The sequence below is a fragment of the Spinacia oleracea genome, chromosome 4 (assembly GCF_020520425.1).
Source record: "Spinacia oleracea cultivar Varoflay chromosome 4, BTI_SOV_V1, whole genome shotgun sequence".
In the NCBI taxonomy this organism is placed as follows: Eukaryota; Viridiplantae; Streptophyta; class Magnoliopsida; order Caryophyllales; family Amaranthaceae; genus Spinacia; species Spinacia oleracea.
The window spans coordinates 140,877,965-140,900,198 of record NC_079490.1 but is presented as its reverse complement, the minus strand read 5'-3'; the positions used below and the strand labels follow the sequence as shown (position 1 = coordinate 140,900,198).

The following is a 22,234-nucleotide window of genomic DNA, read 5'->3' as shown; positions in this document are numbered from 1 at the left end:
ATTGTAACGGCATATGTATCCTCTTGCAACGGTTGTATGTGACAGGGTAGAACTGAACCTAATGCAACGGCTAGTATAAACATATAATATACATATACCTGTATAAATAAGAATATTATACAAGTATAATTTATAACAACAAATTATTTTATTACGATAGAAAGAAGTGATACTTCGTATAAATTTACAGAAGTATTTTTACATTATTTCCCTTGGGACAAATTACAAAGCCAAATATGTCCAAGGTATCAAAGTTAAATTGATACTCTATACAATGAACAATATATTCAAGTATTCAACACATAATCGCTAAAACTAAGATTGTCAAGCCTGGTACCATCACATGTCGATCATTAATTTGCTAGGATGTCGGGATCTGAAGTTGATCGGTCCCCATTTCATCTTCTTTCCTCTGTTTGTCTCCCTATCATTCTCTCTTTTATTATGTGTTTGCATATATAGCTGCAAAATTTGTCATGTATTTATAAATTAGTTATGTTCCTGAAAAAATAGAAGCTAAATTGGCATCAGAAATGAAAGGAATTAGAATCTCTTTTCGAAAATAGAAATACAAATAGATCGAATGTCCTCCCAAAAAAAGAAGGATGTGTGAAGCAATTTGATAAAGTTCTGTATAAAAAGTAAAGGAAAGTGTCATGCACAACTTCTTGAAGATGCATTCCTTTACATTAAGAAGTTAATTATGTCAAGGAGTGCAAGCTACATGGATTGATACATGTCAAATAGAATTGATATGGAGAAAAGTAGTTCATTTATGTGGCTTCTTTATTGATACATGTCAAATAGAATTGATATGGAGAAAAGTAGTTCATTTATGTGGCTTCTTTATGTGCAACGACTGCTCCCACTAATCTTCTTTACAATAGCATACATGTGAAACCTTTTTCCTAACAATATAAAAAACCAAAGATGATCGAAGGCAAGTTTGTAAATAGTGTAAAATTTGCAACTAAAAAGGAGCAGCAGAAGTACTACATTGTAGTTGTAGACTAGCTTGTAGTTGTCATGTCTAACCATTATGATACACTAACATGGTGTCTTAAAGCTTAATAATGCATATAGAAAAATTCCTAACTCAGACCACCAAACAAGAGCAAGATATTACAGTCCATATACGTACATATACTAGTATAATTAACAAACTTTTGTGACTATTTACAAGATGATGATGTTATCATAAATATGTTTAAGGTTTAATTTAGTCGATGGAGTGATCACAATAAATAAACTAGTTAACTTAATTATCAAAACAAGACAAGTAATGACGTTAAGCCTAACACAAGAACATTCAAAAGACCTTAAACTGACTCAACTTCAATTCTACCGATTGAGCAAAAACAGAACATTATGACGGTCTCATAAATCAAACACTGAAAATATTACTCAAGACAAGAGAAATTTGAAAAATGTTCTGGATCTTAATTCACCGTTGGCCAGAATTTTCACAAATAGTTACTGGACAATCCTACATGGACGCTCATAATGCTCACCAAAAAATTCCCATCATATTTTAAATATAGATTTTTAGCCCGTGTGCACGGATTCTATTAAATTGTTAAGTAAAATAAAACTCATATATATACCAATATCTATATATTTTTAGAGGACCTACTACTATATATAATATATTAGATTACATTAGTTTTTTTTTTATTTATATATAATTTGGTTGAATTTTTTTTTAGATTTTTTTTAATCATTAGAGTGTTTGGTTTTGGATGAAGTTGTATAAGCGTAATAAAATTAATTAATAAAAATATCTATGTGGCACTCAAATTTTTTAATTCAAAAATAATTTCTAAATCTTATTTTTCATTGGCCGAAACCATTAGATTTCCTACGCGACGCTTTGATATTGGATTAGTGTTTGATTTTGGATTGAGTTTTAATTTTAGATTAGTGTTTGATTTTGGATGAATTTTATTTTAGATTTATTTTTTTAATTATTAGAGTGTTTGATTTTGGATGGAATTTTATATATTAGTAATTAATTAATTAAAATATCTATGCGGAACCTAATTAATTATCTACGCGGAACTCAAATTTTTAATTCAAAAATAAATTAGAAATCTTATTTTTCATTGGACGAAACCATTAGTATTCCTACGTGACGCTCTAATAGTTCAGCATATATATAAAAGATTATAAAAGATCTACGTGACACCTAATTATTTATTTACGTGGCACTCGAAATTTTTAATTTAAAAATAATTTAGAAATCTTATTTTCATTGGTTGATGCCATTAGTATTCATACGTGGCACTCTAATATTGTATTAGTGTTTGATTTTGGATATAATTTTATTTTTGGATTAGTGCTTGATTTTGGATTGAATTTTATGTAAGATTTATTTTTTAAATATTAGAGTATTTGATTTTGTATGGAGTTATATATATTATTAATTAATTAAAATATCTACAGTACGTTCCATCTAATTATTTATCTACGTGGCACTCGACTTAATTCAAAAATAAATTAGACATCTTATTTTTCATTGGTCGAAATCATTAGATTTCCTACGTGGCACTCTAATAATTCAGCAAATGTGCATCTTTATATATATGTTCAATTTGTTATTATCATCTATATTTAACATCTAACTAGTGTGTAGCCCGGGCGATGCCCCGGTTGTTACTTTGAATAATTAAAATTCGAAATTCTTTTTCAACTTAATATTTGACTAAAATACATGCAGACCATAAAAGTGAAAAGAGTCGTTAAGTTCATCAATTACACATGTACATTACCTTTATAATGCCAAGTAATTTTCTTAATGTTTTAATTGTTTAGTTCATGATTTTTCTAATATTTTAATTATTATTTTTATTCCAATATAGTCCATAAGAAATAAGAGGTAATATAGAAATTTAGTTTTTTTAGACTTCATGTTAACATGTATTTATAAATTAACGTGCATAACAATTAGAGGTTGGTTAAGATGGTATTGAGAGTTATTCTCCAAACTTGAGGTCTTGTGTTCGAACCTTATTGTATTGATTTTTAATTGTCAACAACATCCCATAACCTTGGTGAGAGAATGACGTGGCGTAAACTGGAGAGTTCCACGTGGCACATAAACATTTTCCGCAACGCCTTTTAATATATTAGTATAGATTTAATGTCAAATATATTAACTTTAATACTCTTCAAGGTTTTTATTTTATTTTTTATGTAGCTCTTTAATATAGTATGAAGTTGAATTGGTATTAAATTTTAATTTAACTTTGAATTCATAATTTGTAAGAGTATGTCTTTTATTATCTTGATAATATATAGAATTAGTTAAGTAATGAAGTTAAAATATCTAGATATCTAGGTATTAATCATTGGTCATATTTTATACACCGAATCATTATTATGCTAATGTTGTACGAAGTATATATCATGTATTTAGAGGCATGTTATTCATTACCTAACGCAAAGTCAAGAGCATCACATGTTATAACTTTTGGCCAGTCAATTCGATAACAACATGTGTATATATTACTTATGTGTATATATTACTAAACAAAAAAATAATAAACTAAAACAAAATTTTCTATCTTACTTAATATAGTGTAAAACGATTTAATTAATGTCTTACATGCAAAAATAAAGCCAAAAAAATTAATTTCTATTAATCAAGTAAAAACTTAATGTTCCCCTTAACATCGAGGCTTAACTTATATGAGTAGTCTTTTCAAATTTTACTAGTTCTAACCTTGATAATTCAACTCAACAAAAATATTCTATTTTTTGTAATGAGATCCTATAAAATTATTAATTGTTACTTTTCTAAAACAGAATTTTGCTAGGTATGATAAATTTAATATTTATCTTTTGCATCAAAAAATTTATATCATCCAATTACAAAATTATAATATAAAATTTTGACGTAATGTATTTGTGGTTAAAAAGTTAACATCAAAAATATCCCCCATCCCGGTCTCCCCCTCTACAAAAAAATCCGAAGATTAACATGAAAAATGAAAAAAATATAATTAAAATATAAAGATAGACTCATGTTGTAATATTTAAATAGATGTCTAGCTTAAGTCGTCTATGTCCTGTTATGCGGAATACTTATTGTTGTTGAATATATAAAAATAAATAAATTATTATCCCGTATTATTTGAATTTGATATTTTACAAATACAAATCTTATAATATTGGGTTTCAAATCATCCAATAAAAATTGAACTGCAATAATAAAATACAAAAAAAACAATTAAATTAACTCATGTGATACACGGGCTTAAAACTAGTGAACCCTATTTTTGTACATTACTTATTAATTATTCATATATTATACACACATATCCCTAAGATGACGTCTGTGTATATATATATATATATATATATATATATATATATATATATATATATATATACAATAACCCTATTTTTGTACATTAATTGTTACTTATTCATTTATTATCCACACATATCCCTAAAATTAGGGGTGAGCGGGACCGGGTATCCGGTTAGATTTACAAGAACCGGTCCCGAAATCGGTCAACACCGGTTCCTAAGATTGGAATCGGAACCAATACCGCTAGTCACTGGGTCCAAATTTTCTGAACCTGAATCGGAATCGATGGGTACCGGTTCTTATACCGGGGAATTTCAAGAATCAAAATTAAACGCCTGAAAACTTCAAAAGTTAAAAAATCAAGAAAAAGAATCATCAAGATATCACCACACATAATTCATAACTAGAAGAAAAAAAAAGACTTGCAACCAATTGAGAGAGTTGAAAAATAAAGAGCTCCAACCCAGTTGAAGAAGATTGCGGCAAAAATTCATTTTTTTTAAGTAACAACTAGTTTTTGGGCCCGGGCGATGCCCCGGGTTACTACATTAATGACATTCACATTTACTTATAGTTTCTTTTTGCAAGGACAACATGAAAACATGTAATAGCTTAGTGGTAAAGGCTTTAACCTTTAACCTCAAGGTCAAGGGTCCAAACCTTATGCAAACCATGTTTGATATTTTTTTTAATGTGTATGAAGATTATATTGAGCAAACCACCCATAAGAAGAGCACATAAACTTTCTTTTACACTCCTTTTAATATACTATAGATTTGGCACTTGACATGTCTCATGTGCAGTATATCAGATCTAATATATTGAAGCAACATAAGATAATTTTGCTAGTACCACAAAAGCACATGATAATGGCGATTTGTTTCTTTGCGGGAAAATGTGGGAGAGAGAATAGTAAAGTAAAGTAAAATAAACATTATAGGGTTAGTTTTCTTAACAACATAGTAATAATATGTGGTGGGCTGGGCCTATTTTCTTAAAATAATCCTAAACTTATAAATCTATATGCAATGACTAATGACAATGTAACTATGTTTACGTACAAAACGATACCAGTTCCAACAATCACCCGGTTAAAATTTGGAAAACGACATATGGAACCGGTTCCACCGGATACCCAGTGGGTACCGGGTCCAAAAATTCAGGAACCGGAACCGGAACCGGTCATAACCGTTTCTTAAATTTTGGATCCAGTACCAGCCCCGGTGGCACCGGTTCCGATTTCAGATCCGGCGGGTCCTTATCGGTTTCGGATTCGGGACCGAGTACCCATTTATTTTGCTCACCCCTATCTAAAATGACGCATAAATATAAAGGAGGTGTTGCACATATTATGGAAGGGAGTAGGTACTTGTTAATGCAAAAAATCTAGGAGGCTGAGTACCCTGTACTTGCTAAACACGGTCATTAAAAGTATGGAAATACATTTATCAATACATGTGATTTTTTTTTTTTTATTGTGTGTTAGCACACGGTCAAAGTGTTACTAGAGTATCTTCAATGTCACATATGATTTCAACCTATTTTATTCTCTAGCTAATTTATTCTCCAATGACTAGCAATTAGCTTGTTATTTAAATTTATTCCACTTGTCCACTTGTCAATTACTTATTTGGCAATTTTGAGAGCTAGTTGTCAAGCAAATTAGTTTGTATGGCCAAGTTAATATATTATTTTCACTCCAATGGTCTACCTATTAGCTTGAAACTTTTATAAATTTCAAGCTAGTCCCTAGCTACAACCATTGGAGATGCTGTTAGAGTGTTAGGAGGCTAGAAGGGTGGCAAAGTGATAGAATTGTAATGGGTAGGGAAGACCTAAGAAAACTTAGAGGAAGGTGATTGAGTACGATATGTTGTAAATTCTCATTGGGAAACACAAAGGAAAAAAGGGTGAGTGAAAATTCAAGAGTCCCACATTGGAAAAACTCTTCATATTCCTCTTGTTTATTAATTGGGGAATGAGTGTAACTCTTGTTTAAGAAAGTGTGAGAATGGTATGGGTGGACACATCACACACACGCGCGCGCGCGCCGGGCCGCGGGCCGCGGGCCGCGGGCCTTGGGCCTTGGGCCTTGGGCCTTGGTACTTGGTACTTGGTACTTGGTACTTGGTACTTGGTACTTGGTACTTGGTACTTGGGTTCGCGGGCGTGGGGTGGGTTTTGTGGGTCAACCCTATTCTTTTTGGTAACTGGACCGTTTTGCTTAAGTCATTGTTACGGGAATCTGTATTGATTACGTAACCGTTGGATTAATTACCATTAATTACGTCCGTTACTACATTCAATGTCTCTGACCGTTTTTGGCTGTTGCAACATTCATTCCCTCAGCCGTTTTTGTCTGTTGCAATGCTTTCCTTCTAATTATTTAAATCAGAGTTTCAGTTCCCTTCACACAGAAAATCATACACACAAAATACGAAAACACATTCTTACTCTCACACAAAATTGCTCTCGGTTTTGGGCATACGTTCTGACTCCATCCGGCTTTGTGAGTGCACACAACGTCGGAGTTGCGCTAATCCTGGAGGGCGACCGCATTCTGTTCTACTGCACCGGGAGGTAGCGCGGAATCGTCTTTTAGGACAGTGGGTGTCCACGACGCAACAATTGTTCTTCGTTCAGTTCATCGAATCAGATAAGTTTGTTCTAATTTTCGCTTTAATCGCAACACGATATGAGCCTACTTGAGATTGAGGAGAATATGACGTTGGATAGGACAAAGTAAAAGGAGAGAATATACGTTGATGATTTCAAATAACTTACACATCTTTCATTTTTATTTTTTATTTTTTATTTTATTTATTTTTTATTGTTATTATTTTTATTTTTTAAAATGCTATTTCGAAATGTGCTTATTTTACTTCTATCTAGTTTAAACTTTATTTCTTATTTATCCCTTAATTTTTTTTGTAATATATATATTGAGGTGCTTATTTTACTTATATCTATTATAAACTTTATTTATTTTTATTATCGCTTATAATATTTTTTTTAACTTTCCGCTCCTTTCTAGTTTGTTCTGGTTACATTGGCAATCTCCTATGACGATTCATGTTAGCCGACCCAAAATGACTAAGGCTTTGTTGTTGTTGTTGTTGTTGTTAGCCCATGGTTCATCCGTAGTGCTAATCCGAATTCGGGGCGAGTTATGAGTGATAAGTTCCATTCCCCTCCCAATTGTTATTGCGGGGGTTTAATACGGGGTACTCCCTATCAAGCCCCAATCACCACTAAACAAACAAATAATTAGTAATACATATGATTTGTGAATAGTATAAATAACATGACATTTTCATAATTAAATCGGTAAAACAATCTCTACACTTTAAAAAGTGGGAGATCAATTACTTCCTTATGAACAGTAACTGCATATACCAATAAACCATTTTACTTCTTTTTAACTAGTTATATTCTAATTTCTTTTTTAACTAATTTATCAACTACCTTTATTAAGGGCAATAATTTTATTGAGACCTTAATCTTAACACTTCACTGCATATTTTTTAGGCACTCCCTCAACTCATATTCTTTAGTCGAAGTATATTTAAAGCTGAGTACATGTACCAAATGTCTTTTTTTTTGTCCTAACTTTATCGGTTTTGTTTATTTACGATTTAGTACAACCGTTCAATAAGAAAAGAACCGATTCAGAGTACACCTAACTATACATATAGTTAGGAATAAGATAAAAGTTTTCATATACGTTTGCATGTCATTTTTATTCAAATGAAATGTAGAACACGTACTGTGTATAGTATTGAGTATCTAACTTGTCAACTCTTTTTTTCCAAAAGAAAAATACATTGAAATTAGGATAGCCTTCTGTCAATATTGTATCATATATCTAAGGTAATAAAATGTAGAACATATACTACATATTAGGGTGTTCAATTTTCGGATATAGGATCTGATCTGGTCCAAAATTTTCTGATCGGAAAAATGTGATCCGGACCCAATCCGAAAGTTTGGGTTATCCACCTTTCCTCAATGGCTTCTCTTCGCGCAAGTTCGACCCAATTTCTCCCACCTCTCACCAAACCCATATAACGTACAAACCACCAACACCTCCCTCAGCCGCTCCTCCTCCGTCACCTCCGTTGTCGCCGGCAAAGAGTTTGATGATATCCCGGTGAAGTTCCCGGATTTAACTGACCATCTGGAGGGAGCGATGAGTATTGGACAGGAGAGAGAAATGATCAGCGGAAGTGTGGTGGTTGGTGGGCAGTTGTCACCGGAGGGTGTAATGGCGGTGGATGCGGTGATGGTAGCGAAGATTCGGATACGTTGATTGGTAGAGACATCATAGAGTTGTTAATGCCTCTATTGTTCTTGCTGCTGGTATTTTTTTTGCATGGTATTTTTTTTGCATGTGTTGCTCACTATTGACCATGATTAATTGAGTATTGGCATGTAAGTCCCCCTAACTCAATTTTTATACTCCGTACTCCTTTTGGTTGATTCTGTTTTAATTGAACAATTAATCTGGTTATCTACGTTGAATTGTTGATTTTGAGCCGATTTTCACTGATGTTATGTCTAATCCCCTTCTAATTTCCTGTTTTTTTAAAAGCTTTGGCTTCATCTTTGTTAGAAATTAGTTATGCAAACTTATCAGAACTCATCGCAACTTACTTGAGTTGTGAATTGAACTCATAGGTAACCCTTAGTCGAACTTATTGGAGCTTTTCTCCCCCTAGAACGTACTCCGCACAAAGTACTGAAAGTTGCAGGATGTACAGTAACAGAGCAACTTCGTGTTTGAGTTTTAGGTGATTCCATTAATTTAATAAAAAGGATTTATGGTTTTCTGTAGCTATTATTTTAATCGATGCACGGAGTAATTTTTTATTTTTTATTTATTTCTGGTTTGATCGGTGACAATGACGATCTCCTACGACGATTCATGTTAGCCGACCACAAATCATTTTGGGACTAAGGCTTTGTTGTTTGTAAATAACACTGAAAATTGGATATTATTTGGTGACTTGGGTAGTAAATGTTAACATTCTCTTGAATTAGGTGATTTGAATTTTCTTTGTTACTAATTAAAGAAATACGTAGTAGATTGCTATAGGAAATGGGATTATTTGAATAATTATGTAAAAACACCGATTATTTTAGGGATCCAACCAATATGATAAATATTTCGTAGGTTCACCATTGATTGTTTGGTATGTGACCCATTTCTTAACAAAGTTTTATTTACAGGGAGGTAGAAACATAGAAAGTACTCCCTCGTGAGTTTTACCCATTTACTATTTAAGTGACTTAGACTGTGTATCATGATATGAGTATAATATGAAAATCATATATGGGTTTGTTAGATTTGTTTCGTCATGTATTTTTGAAATATCAAATTTTTATAAATCTTTCTATTACACAATAAAAGATGTTAATGGTCAAAGTAGTACTCCGTACATTGAAGACCACGTAAAAGGCAAGTGAGTAGAACTCAAGAACACAGAGACATAATTTGACAATGAGGAATTCAGCATTACCACGTTCCCTCTTTTGGTGGTATTAGTTATTCAATCAATATGAACTGATTTAAGGAAACAAGGCTAGTTAAATTGTTTTAGGAGGAAGGAATTGAATATGTTTTGTGTTCACATTTGAAGATTTAAAGATGGATGAATGAAATTGATGTGAATTTAAACTAAAACTGAAAACAAGATAGTGGGAGACATGTAACTAAATTATATTTGAAATTGTTTGTCAAATTGTTGACTGTCTGCTTCTTTTGAATTAATGCTAAATCTAAGACTAACCGCTTGTTAAAAAACATAACCGTAGAGAAATTCCTTGTAATTAAAGGAGTTGAGGTCAATAAAGCAGTAACCCATTGTTTGGTTTTTATTCATCTTCTTTGAGGAGTCAAGAGTAACAGCGTAAGATTAGTTATAGGCCAGTTTGGCAATAGCTAGGGCATCAGTTTGTTATTCTTCTCATTTGGTTAGTTTGATTGACTGTTTGTATTTACTATTTATATCAGGTGGTAGCGTTAGTTATCCCCATCTGGTGCAAGTCTGTAGAATTTAGAAATTCCAAACCTTTGTACAGTTTTTCCTTATTTATGGCCTGGGTGCATGATCATTTGAGTATTTCAGTAATACAATTTTGGTTCTTCCGGAACTATTACGATTAATAGAATTGTTCTATCTCATAACAAAATCTTTCAGTGATTGGAAATTTAGCAATATTTCCCTCTTATAATACACTACAGATAATATGTACTCACGATCAGCAATGATGGAAGAACTGAGAAGAGAAGTTGACGAGTTCGGGCATGTAGAAAGGGATGTGCAAGAAAAGGTCAACAAATTATTAGATGCTGGAAAAGAGATTGATGAACAAGTAACAAAGTGGTTAGAAGAAGCCCACAGTATCAGTACCAATGTAAAAGCTAGTTGGCTAGTTGATGAAAAAGCCAAGTCAACGTTGGCAAACAGATTGTTTCGTCGTAATCATCTGTCAAAAAAGTCAAAGGATGATATCTTAAAAATGAAAACTTCCATGAGTGATTCGATGGCTCAAGGGAAGAACATTTTACTTGTTTGTTTCTCTGAAGTTCCTATAGGAATTGACCTTGTGTGGCGCGATGATTTTGTTGAGTTTAAGTCAAGGGAAATTGCTTTTCATGAGATTATGGAAGGAGTGAAGGATGAAAAAGTTGGAATCATGGGCGTTATAGGGATGGGAGGTATTGGGAAGACTAAATTGGTGGTGGAAATTGGTAAGAAAGCTCAAGAGAAGAAGTTGTTTGATGCCATAATCATGACAACAGTGACTCAAAATCTTAATGTTAAAGGCATGCAAGGGACACTTGCTGATATGTTGGGCATAGTGCTCAATGAAGAGAATGAGAGTGGCAGGGCGGACGAGCTTCGTGCGAGGTTTAAGAAATTTAAACGTTTCCTAGTCATTTTGGATGATGTTTGGGAAAAAATTGACATGGATATCATTGGAATCCCGTCACCGTCGAATCATAGAGGATGTAAGGTTGTTCTCACAACACGTCGTGAGAAGGTTATTGAGGATATGTGTTGCACATCTGTATGTTTAGGTGTTATAGAAGATACAGAAGCATGTACATTGTTTTGCACTTATGCAGGACTCAGGTCTATGTCTACCAAGGCAAAACAGGTTGTTAGTGAGTGCGCAGGTTTGCCACTTGCCATTGTTACTGTTGGAAGTGCTTTAAAGGGTAAAAGCTCGGAGGACTATGATGATGCGGTTCATAAACTTTCTAAATCTAGCTTTACCGATATAGAAAGTGCTGATAGAAATGTTTATTCTTGTCTAAAGCTGAGTTATGATTATTTAGGAGACGATGACACCCAGAAGTGCCTCTTACTATGCTCTTCTTATCCGGAAGATAGTAAAATAAGTGTGGAGGAACTGACAAGATACGCATATGGTTTGTGGTTGTTTCAAGATGATCAATCATTAGAGCAAGCAAGAGGGAAGATAATTTCTTTCATCAAGAAACTTGAAAAAGCTTACTTGTTGTCCTCGATACAAGAAGGCGAACTTAGCTCTTCTAAGGAAGAGGGTTATTATGTCAAAATACATGATATGGTTCGTGATGTTGCATTATGGATAACTAAGGAAACTGGGCCTTATTTTGTGCCCTCCACGTTGAAAGAGTTCGAGAGGAAGGACATGTATAAAAAGGCAGTTGTGATTTTCCTAGATTCTTGGGGTTTTACTCGCCAATTTCCCAACGAATTTCATTGTCCAAACCTGAAAATGTTGAAAATGTGGCCAGGTAACCTCTTTCATATCCAAAAAAATAAAAATAGTAAAGGTCCCTTTCGTTATCTTTTTGAAATTTTTGTTTTCAGGTTTCCTTAATTTTTTGAAACTATAGGAAGAATATAGTTCAGGTTTTTGTGTATACTTCCTCTGTATTTTAAAAAGATATACACTTTCCTTAAACGACCGTGTTTTAAAAAGAGATACACTTTCCTTTTTTGACATGTTTTGATCCCCACTTCCAATTATATTAATATTTCTCTCTTTCTTGTGATCTCACACTTATTCACGCCATCTTTTTACTATAATCACTTTCATCTTATTTTAACTCACTCTCCTAAAACTATGTGCCGGTCAAAGTGTATCTCTTTTTAAAATACGGAGGGAGTATTTCATATTACCAAATAAATAGTTCTCTGCACTATGTATGACCATGCTTTTTTTCATTAAAATATGGAGAACATCTTATTATGAAATCTATCTTACATACGAGATTACATGTGCACCTGCACCCAAGGGGTTATTTTTGCTCATTTTACGAAATGAGAAAAAAACCTTGGTTGTACCCAACTGTAAGATGGATGTTTTCCCGTCCAAAAAAAAAAAAGGATGGATGTTCTCTATATTTTGTATGACTTTGGAATCTGGAACTTAAAACCGGCAGTGATACCAACTTTACAAAATGAATATAAAGTATATTTTTTTGGAGGATACAAAATGAATATTTTGCTAATTAAGGTTTTTGCCTAATTTTTACAGCTGCTGCTTCTTTAGTTCACACTTTTCCATGCCCTGTTCATGATTATCGGAAGGCCCAGGATCTGCACCCTCCTCCTACTTTACAAATTCGAAGGGTGCTGCATAATCATTCTCCTGTAAAGTTTACAGATAACTTTTTTAGAAGGACAAATACTTTACAGGTCCTGGACTTTGAAGCGTCATCAACGGTTTTGCTCAAATATCTTGTGAATCTCAGAACTTTTCATTTTCGTGGACAAAATTTGAGGTAAATGAACAAATACTACTGCCATTATATATTGGTAGCTTTTTGAAACTATAGTTGGAAAGCACTTGGTAGTCTATGATCTAGTGAAGAAAAACTACTTAACTACTCTAGTGAAGCCGTACAGTAAGAAAATGCGAATATATACCAAAATACTACTCGTAATACACTAATATACATGATCAGGCACATGATCATATCTCTTGATTGGTTTTTCCATTTTCCTTTGTTTGGTTTTGTGAAGTGATAGAAATAATAGCTCTTCCAAGATTCATATTACGTTTAATATTGATAGTAATAAATACATTGTTAATTAGTTATGCCCCTTTTTCACCTCAAAAGAAAAGCGAACAATGTGATGTATAACAAAGCGAACAACTTCATGCTATGTTATTTACTGAGGCTATCTATCAGATTTGGCTCCAAAGAAATCAAAGAGTGTTTGCAGGAAATGCAGTTGATTGTAATGATTTGTTTAAGAGTATAGTTTTCAAGGTTGCTTGTAGATGTCCGGAGGAACTAAGGATTATGCTTTTGTTGTAAGTCTTATGCTTGCATATGAAGAGTTGCTCTCTCAACCCTTCATAGAAGGTGGGGGTGAGTAAACACTGATGCATTTAGCTAAGACATTTTGCCTTCTGGTTTTGGTGTGCTGGAGTCGTGTATAAACTCTTCCTTTGGTTAATATTAAAATATTATTTGCCAAAAAAAAAAAACAATGTGATGTATACGTTGCTAGTGCGTTTCAGGTATAATGATATGTCTTCAATCAGATTATTAAAGAACTTGCACATCCTCAAGTTGGTCTTTATTGGAGATTCAACAGTACTACCAGAATGGATAGGGGAACTTTGTAACTTGCGGCTGCTGGATTTATCTGAATGGGTTAAGCTGGAAGAGATACCCCCCAGTTTGCTGTCTAGACTAGAAAATCTTGAAGAGTTATATACTCCTTTATGCCACCAGGGGACGTGGAATGATTCTTATCTATGTGATCTAAATAAATTGCATCGCTTGACTACCTTCATGGGCATGCTAAAGAGCGTTTATTCTCTTCCACAAGATTTTAGCTTCAGGGAGCTGCAAAGGTATTGCATATTGTGCTACTCAGTAAGTACCAGCAAGTGGTCAAGAGCATTGATGCTGGATGGTCTTAAGGACTTGAAAGTTTTCCAGCATTTATTTCCAAGCGTGGAGTGCCTTCATATCTCGGGACCAATAATGAGGGACATCCAAAACATGTATCCTCAAATTGATTCGGCGGGTTTCCTGAATCTTAGGGAACTCTACTGTAATGGCATAGCCAGTTTTAAGTGTCTTATTGACACTACAGAAAATGGAGGGCTGTCATCTTTAACAACAGCAGAAATATTTCCCAGAATAGTTCGTCTATTCTTATCTGAAATGAAGCAGTTCTGCAAGATGTGCAATGGTCCTACTCCAGTTAACTTCTTGGGAGAGCTAAGACATGCTTGGTTCACAAATTGCCCGAGGCTGAAGAATATAGTTCCGGACATGCTTCCATGTGCACCACCGTTGGAAGAATTACAGATATGGAGATGTCATACGATCAAGTATGTATATAAGGTGGAATTAGAAGCACTTGAGCACACAACACATTACCTGCCATTGCTCCCCTCCCCTACATTTATGAAGTTATTTCACCTTCGGAAGTTGCAAAGGATATGGAAAATGCCCAATCTTCAGGTACAGTGAATTGTTATTACGTCATCATAATTTTGTACTTCTTTCCATCGCACAAAAAACTTTGCTTTTCTCTTTAAATGCATGTCCCACACAACTTTTTTGTTTCTCTCTTAGGTAGGATCTACTTAACGTAATTCCCTTAAAACATTATGCTAATATGCCTCTATTATGTTTTTTTTTCAGGAAAAAAACGAGGTAATTTCAGTTGAGGCTTGTACTAGCATTCTTGATAATATCAGAGGAAGCTTAATCTCTCTTACTAAGGTGGAGATTCTTCATTGTTATGAGTTGAAAGAGATTTTTCCAACTGTTGAGCTAAATAACCAGAAACTTCCTTCAAACTTAGTTGAGTTGAAGTTGGAAAGTTTACCTAAATTGAAGTCCATATGGAAAGGTCCTCATGAAAATGGTTACCTTCACAAACTACAAAGAATTTCTATAAGAGGATGTGATAGATTGACAAGCCTTTTCACACCCACTCTTGCTTGGAGTTTGGTCAAGTTGCAAGAGCTCCAAATCATTGATTGTGCGGCATTGGAAACAATTATCATGCTAGATTACCAGGATGAAGCATGGATGAGAAGTCCACCTAACTCAACCACAGCTTTTCAACAAATTAAGAGAATCCATATACATTCATGTCACAAATTAAAGAGCATTTTGCCCATTGCTTTCATGGGTGAGGGTCTTCCGATAATTGAAAGTATCTTTGTTGGAGAGTGTGCGGAGCTAGAGCAAGTATTTGGTGATAGGGAAGAAAATGTGGTAAAAGATGGGCGCATAGAGATGAACAATCTGCGGTCTCTAAAGCTCGTGAATGTACCGAGGCTAGTCCGCCTCTTGCCATCCAATTGGCATCTAATAGTGTCGTCTCTGTCTCAACTCCAAGTAACTCCAAATAGCCAGGTATGTGCATCGTACGCCTATCCCTTGCTCACTCATGTGCTCTTGCAATGAATATAGGCATGGATATCTCTAATGGAAATTTATTCTGGATTACCCTTTTCTTTTAGCAATGTTTATGGTGTCAATGGAGGGCGTTAAATTTATGAGAAGATGAAAACGTCCACCGGTGTGTGTTAACCAAATAGGAAGTAGACTACTATAAGACTGAAGGAGATTGCATCACTATATATATTTTCTCCGTTCCTTAAATATTGCACCATTGTTGATTTTACGTTTTTCAACACACACTTTAACTCTTAATATCTCGAATTATGTATAAGAAAAAAATTATAAAAATTTGATATTTAGAAAATATATATCGGATACGAACCTAACAAGATTTCACATGACTTTCTTAGTTATGAATCACAAAAATGACCAAAGGTCTAGTGGGAATAGTGCAAAAAAAAAGATGGTGCGATTTTTATGGAACAGAGGAAGTATTAGAGTACAAGGCTACAAGAAAATAAAAGATCAAATCATTGCAACAACTAAATAGAGCAAGTCTCTATTAACATAACTAATGATAATCTATCAAAAGAAGAGTCTATTATTACGAATTAGATTAGGTCCCACGCATGCACGAATATTATAAAATTATAATTTGACCATTTTTTTATAAAATATTTGAGTAACAAATAATTGTTCAAAAATAAAGTAGTACGCCATGGAGTACGAAAGATTTTGACAATTTCAAAAGAATAATAAAGTTATAATTACTCAAATATAATGAACCAGTGAACCTTTTCATAAATTCTTTTTGAAACAAATAGATGAATAAAAAAAGGAAAAAGTTTTGTCGGAATTTTTTCCACTAGGAAGTGACACGTATCACTCCTGGTGTCTGTTTTAGTATAATGTAATAAATTTTAAGAGCCATTAGGAACGTATATTTTGTGTCACAAAGGATCAAATCCAAATAGCTTCATACAACGTCAAAAGACCAAAGCTGGAACGTTCGTTGGTTGTTATTTTTGTAATTGTGGAGTACTCCCTCCGTCCCTCAATATAGTGTAAGTTTTTCATTTGGGTGTCCCAAAATGTTGTGCCGACTTTGACAATTTTCTATTTAATCTATTGATTTTTCGCAACATACCTTTATTAAAACACTTAAATATCCCAATTGTCCTACCTTTACCTACAAAATGTGGGCCCACAATTAATGTTTGTACCATAAAATATAGTGTACGTTGTTGATTTTTTTTATTCAACAATCCTCCCTCTCTTCTCCATCCATTTATTGTCTTTTGTCTTTTTGTTTAAAAATAAAATAAGTTGTGTACTTTTTCTAGTAAAGTACAACAACATTAATTGTTAATCATGTCATTTTTCAAATTCTTTCATTACCGTGAAAATGTCAAACGAGCACTATATTATGGGACGGAAGTAGTAATTAATAATTTTTTAAGATTAATAATTGTGAATATATTATAAATACTAGTATAGTAACTGTGCGATGCACGATTTATGATATGAATATTAAATTTGCATATCTAAACTATAACTATAGATTATTATCATCAATATATTAAAACTAATGATGGATAGATCTGTAACTGTCCCATTCCTTGTCTTATTTATTTAACAAATTGAAAAAAATAAAAAATAAGGGTACATAGATAAATTTACGTTCTTCCCCTTCCATAACCCATGTCAAACATAAATTTGTTCTCATCCGCTATTTACTTCGATAGTCATACCTACTTAATACTCCCTTATCATTTAGGACCTCCGTTCCTTAAAGTTCTTTCCGTTTTAGTCCGATCGTGAAAGTTCTTTCCGTTTTAGTCCGATCGTGAAAGTTCTTTACACTATACTTAAACCCATTTTTATCATATAAATTTTACATTTATATCCTCATTTGGCCTAATACAACATACAACTTGGAATATTTTATTATGGGAACCTACCATAACTTACCCACTCACAATACTTTAAGATTAATTTTCATTCACTCACATTGATGGACAATTTATAGTCCCTCAATTTCCCATTTGTTATTCAACCATCACATGTTTACCAAAGTTCCTTAATTATCGTGCAAATAGTAAACGTAAAGATCATTCATTTAACACCTACCTACTGTATTCAGCTAGAGATAACTTGGAAACGGGGTGGGGCTGGTCCCTCCCTCAACACGTGTACCTGCTAAAATTCTCCCCCCATGTCCGTCACCACGATAGGTACGATACTTATCCCCGTCTTAACCTCACCCCGCGGCAGAAAATAAAATAAAATTAACCCTGCTTCATCACCGGTCTGTGTATCCACACCCACCTCAAACCAAGCCCTAGACGGTTGGACCCAACATCATTTTTTTTTACAATTTGGTTGTCTGATCACATTACATTATACTTTGGACACATATAGGTTATAGATATTCTCCTAATTAAAATTAATGATGGATAAATTGTTATTGGCCTATTCGGTATCTTATTTTATTTAAAAAAAAAACAAATTAGGGTACATAAACAAAATTGTTTTCATCTCCAATCATCACATGTGTCAATCGTAGTGTTATTCTCATCCACCCTTCACTTGGATAGTCACCTACTTAGTCATTTTATATTTACATCATTACCCGGTCACTTACTTATTCCACTATTTACTTTATTCAGCTAGTCATGACTTTGAGGCTGATTGGGGTCTCCATACTCGTACTCGTCTAAAATTTCTTATCCCTATCCATATTCCTACCCTCGTCAGCCCGTCACCCACGATAGGGAATATACTCAACCTTCCCAATCTCCATCTTAACGGGTAAAAAATAAAACTCATCTCCGATCTATTTCCCACATGTATATCCGCACTCGCCTCGAACCCACCGCTGGACTCAACATTTTTTTTTATTTCTTTTGTTAATAGAGTTTTGAATTTTAAAATTCTAATATAGAGTCTTCTGCAAAATTCCATTGTCTTATTAGTTATTAGTATAATTGACTAAATAAACAAAATATTAAAATATGTACACTCTCTGTCCGAATTTGACTTTTCACGAAGGTTTATGCGATAAGTTATTGTAAGCTTATCTATTATAATTTAAAAGAAAAATAGTTATGCCGAGAGATATTGAGATTTTTTATTTTTTTTCATAATCAAGTATGAGACAGGGATTTTTTATTCCAGAGAGCGACATAGCTTCACATCAGTTCCGTTATTAGAAATTGCGCGAACAAATTTTTCATTAGATTTTAATGTGAACTAAAGGCAAATGTATTACCTATCAAATGATCAAAGACAAAGAAAATAATAATATAAAATGAAATATAACTCTTAAAATTATTTTTCATTTAAAATATTAAGAAACTATTAAATAAAAGGATAAGTAGAACTTATAAATTTGAGATAGAAAAGGTACGAAGTTATTAAACAATTTTTTTTTCCAATAAGCATGTTTTACACAACCTTGATAAATGCTATTTCAGATATTAAAGCAAATAAAGATAAATATATGTTATACATATCCGCAGTCAATAAAGACACATATTTTAAATAAAAATTGACAATATATACAATTAGTCATAAGTGAATTTAAGTTAAATATTTTAATAGAGATGTTAAAATATTATAAATAAAAATATGTTTTAGACAACCTTGTTAACATATTCTATTTTTATTTTAAACGAATTATTGTCATATTTTAAATATTGTGATATGGAAGTAGATTCTTAGTATAATTTTTTTAAGTTAATGATCTTGATGTATACTACATCCGTTCCATAATGACATTCCAATTTAAAATTTGGACACTATTCACAATTGAAGAGAATTTTATAAATTGTTTCCAATGCATAAGAAAAAACATATTCATGTAGGCTCTTGTTTGATTCGTCTCAACGAGTACTTTAATAATAACAAAATTTCATAATTCTTGCTAATGTATAACTAGAGATATAAATGATACGTAAAAAATACAAATTGGAACATAATTATGGAACTGAGTGAGTATATAGTATATAACATGTTATTTTAGTGGTATATTTAAATTAAGAAATTTAATCCATAAGTAAATAAGTATTTCGTAGTGTAATTGATTTATTACCATAAGTAATTAGAAGTTTTAAGTAAAAATATACAGAGTATGAAGTGCATTAATTATTTTATTTTAAGTTTAATTTTTTATTTATATTAAAAGAGAGGAGAATCATAGAGTTACATCACATTGATTTCCTCTTTTTTAGTATATTATATAGATATTACAATGATTCTCTTAGGTATCCTATTTTAGTAATTGATCTAGTTGTCGGTAGGGTTGGCAAAGGGTATGGATGGCAAAGGGTAGGGATGGAAAAGGGTAGAATCTGGGTAGGGTCTAGCAATACCCGGTCCCGGGCCCTAATTTTGTGATGTATACCCATGCCCTACCCTTACCCTATAGGGCCTAAAATTATAAGACCATGTAAGACCCTAGGTCAGGTACGGTATTGGTAGGGTCTAGGATCTAGAGCGGGTCTAAGATGTCAATTTTTTCGATAACTTTATCGGCATTTTTTATATATAATTATATGTAATGCGCAAAAAATAATACAAGACTAATGATTAGTTTGACAATTTTAAAACAAATAAATAGTTAGTCTCGTAAAATCATTCCTGTCTTTCCTTAAACACATCACAATTTAATGTACTAAGTTCACAAAGTACAAAATTTTAAGTTCCCCACTGATCACTTGTTTGGTTGTGAGCAGATTTGAATAGCGGTTTGGTCCCAAAACTCTAATTTCAAAAACGCCGGATTGAAGAGCTTTTTTACTTAGTGGATTGTTGAGTAAAAACTAAAAGACAACTTTGCCCTCAACCTTTATCCTTCCTCAGTCCTCATCTATGCTTTTTTCTTTCCATAAGCAGGATTATAAGCTGCAGTTTTTCTTGGTGCAAATTACATGTTGTAGTTGGACATCCTGTAAGAACGTCCAACACAAGGTTGTATAGACTTCTTTTTTTATAAAAATGACCACTTAGAAAATGAAAAATGCTAAACTAATTCTAATGTTAATTAATTAATTAGTAGGGAGTATAAAATTAATATAGTTTGTGTTGACAACTTGTTTATTCGATGGTCGTTATTGGTTTAGTGGGTGGGGAGGGTATGTTTAGTTTGACAAAATTCAGTGAATATTACAATGTTTTTCTTTTTTAATTAATTGCTTAGCATTAAAATTTTAAAGTGTTCAAAGTAAGTAGTATTTCGTATATGTTAGTACATATAAACTGATTACTGAATATATAAATCTACTTTACTTTTAATAAATCCAATAATGAATTAGGACAAGGTCCTTTTTGGTCATTTACACAATCAAACACCCAACATAAATCAGCTATTTATCAGACACTTTTATACAACCAGCCAGTCAAACCAGTTAATAGAATAAAAAACACCTAGTCAAAACTGCAAATACAATCCGTTAAAAGCTAACAATTGATTGTCAAATAGGGCCAATTTTTATACACCGGGTGTAAATAAAAAGCTAACAACTGATTGCCAAATAGGGAATTTTTTCCTAGAAGGTGGGGGGAATTGTTACTGCTAAGCCTTGTTGTTCTGGTCATCTGGTGTTTGGTTGTATTGTTCGCTCTTGGTATATAATATCAATGTTTATTTGCCAAAAAAAGAAAATCTGTGCAACTTTTCTTCTCTTTTCATGTTTCTTGTCAATGTCTTTTCTTTTCTTTTATTACTATTACTTTTTCTATTACCATTAATTTTTCTCTTGTCTTCTTTTGGTTACACTTTCCCTAGCTGATTACAATAGTTGATGAAACTAGAAGTTACAAAGATTTAAAGACGATAAGGGTTATCGATAATTATATGATTATATTAGAACTATCTTTCTTGATAGATGATACTCTATTGAATTGATAGGACGAGGAAGAAATGAAGGACATGGTATTCTCTGTCGGAGATGGAGTTGGAGATGCAGATGTTGATGAAGATGAAGATGGAGATGCAGATGTTGATGAAGATGAAGATGAAGATGAAGATGAAGATGAAGATGAAGATGATGATGAAGAAGAAGATGAAGGGGAAGAAGAGAAGGTATTGGGCTTGTGAATTTTGTAGATATTTTACTTAATTCCGCAATTTTTCCTTCATCTTTTTTGTAATTCATTTTCATTTACTTTTATTAAGTTATCTATCTCCTAAGTCCCCTTTAAAAAAAGTTCTCCTAAAAAAATGTAGTAATATTGTTATCAATTATAATTCAAATGGAAAATTTAGAGGTAAATAATGATAAACATGAAATCAGTACTCCCTCGACTTATTTTGTTATACGAACACTAATTTACAGTGGACTTGTTTATAGGAAAGGTGAGTTGGTGTAAGGAAAAGGTAGAGAAAATAAAAAGAGATGAAGTAAAAAGGTGGGAGATTGTAAGAAAAATGTGGATATAGTAAGAGAGTATGTAAAAATGTATAAATATTTTGGGGTATCCCCTGCGGTAAAGTGGTAACATGTGTTTGCCAAAACATAGAATAAAGTAAAAGTGAATAG

The 22,234-nt window shown here is 32.8% G+C and overlaps 1 protein-coding gene across 2 annotated transcripts in view; it reads left to right on the top strand.

Annotated features, from left to right (window-relative positions):
• The window catches only part of LOC110805708 (disease resistance protein At4g27190), a 50,175-nt gene that overhangs the window by 25,913 nt on the left and 2,028 nt on the right, over window positions 1-22,234 (top strand). The window contains exons 1-6 of one of the 2 annotated variants that reach the window (XM_056826832.1): window positions 8,281-8,743; window positions 10,557-12,101; window positions 12,848-13,094; window positions 13,841-14,798; window positions 14,982-15,704; window positions 21,604-21,777. In XM_056826832.1, the coding sequence (XP_056682810.1) occupies window positions 10,562-12,101; window positions 12,848-13,094; window positions 13,841-14,798; window positions 14,982-15,704; window positions 21,604-21,777 (3,642 nt within the window). In that variant the 5' untranslated portion in view covers window positions 8,281-8,743; window positions 10,557-10,561. Of the gene's footprint in view, window positions 1-8,280; window positions 8,744-10,556; window positions 12,102-12,847; window positions 13,095-13,840; window positions 14,799-14,981; window positions 15,705-21,603; window positions 21,778-22,234 lie in introns of those variants that run through there. The other variant, XM_022011333.2, reaches the window with a different exon arrangement.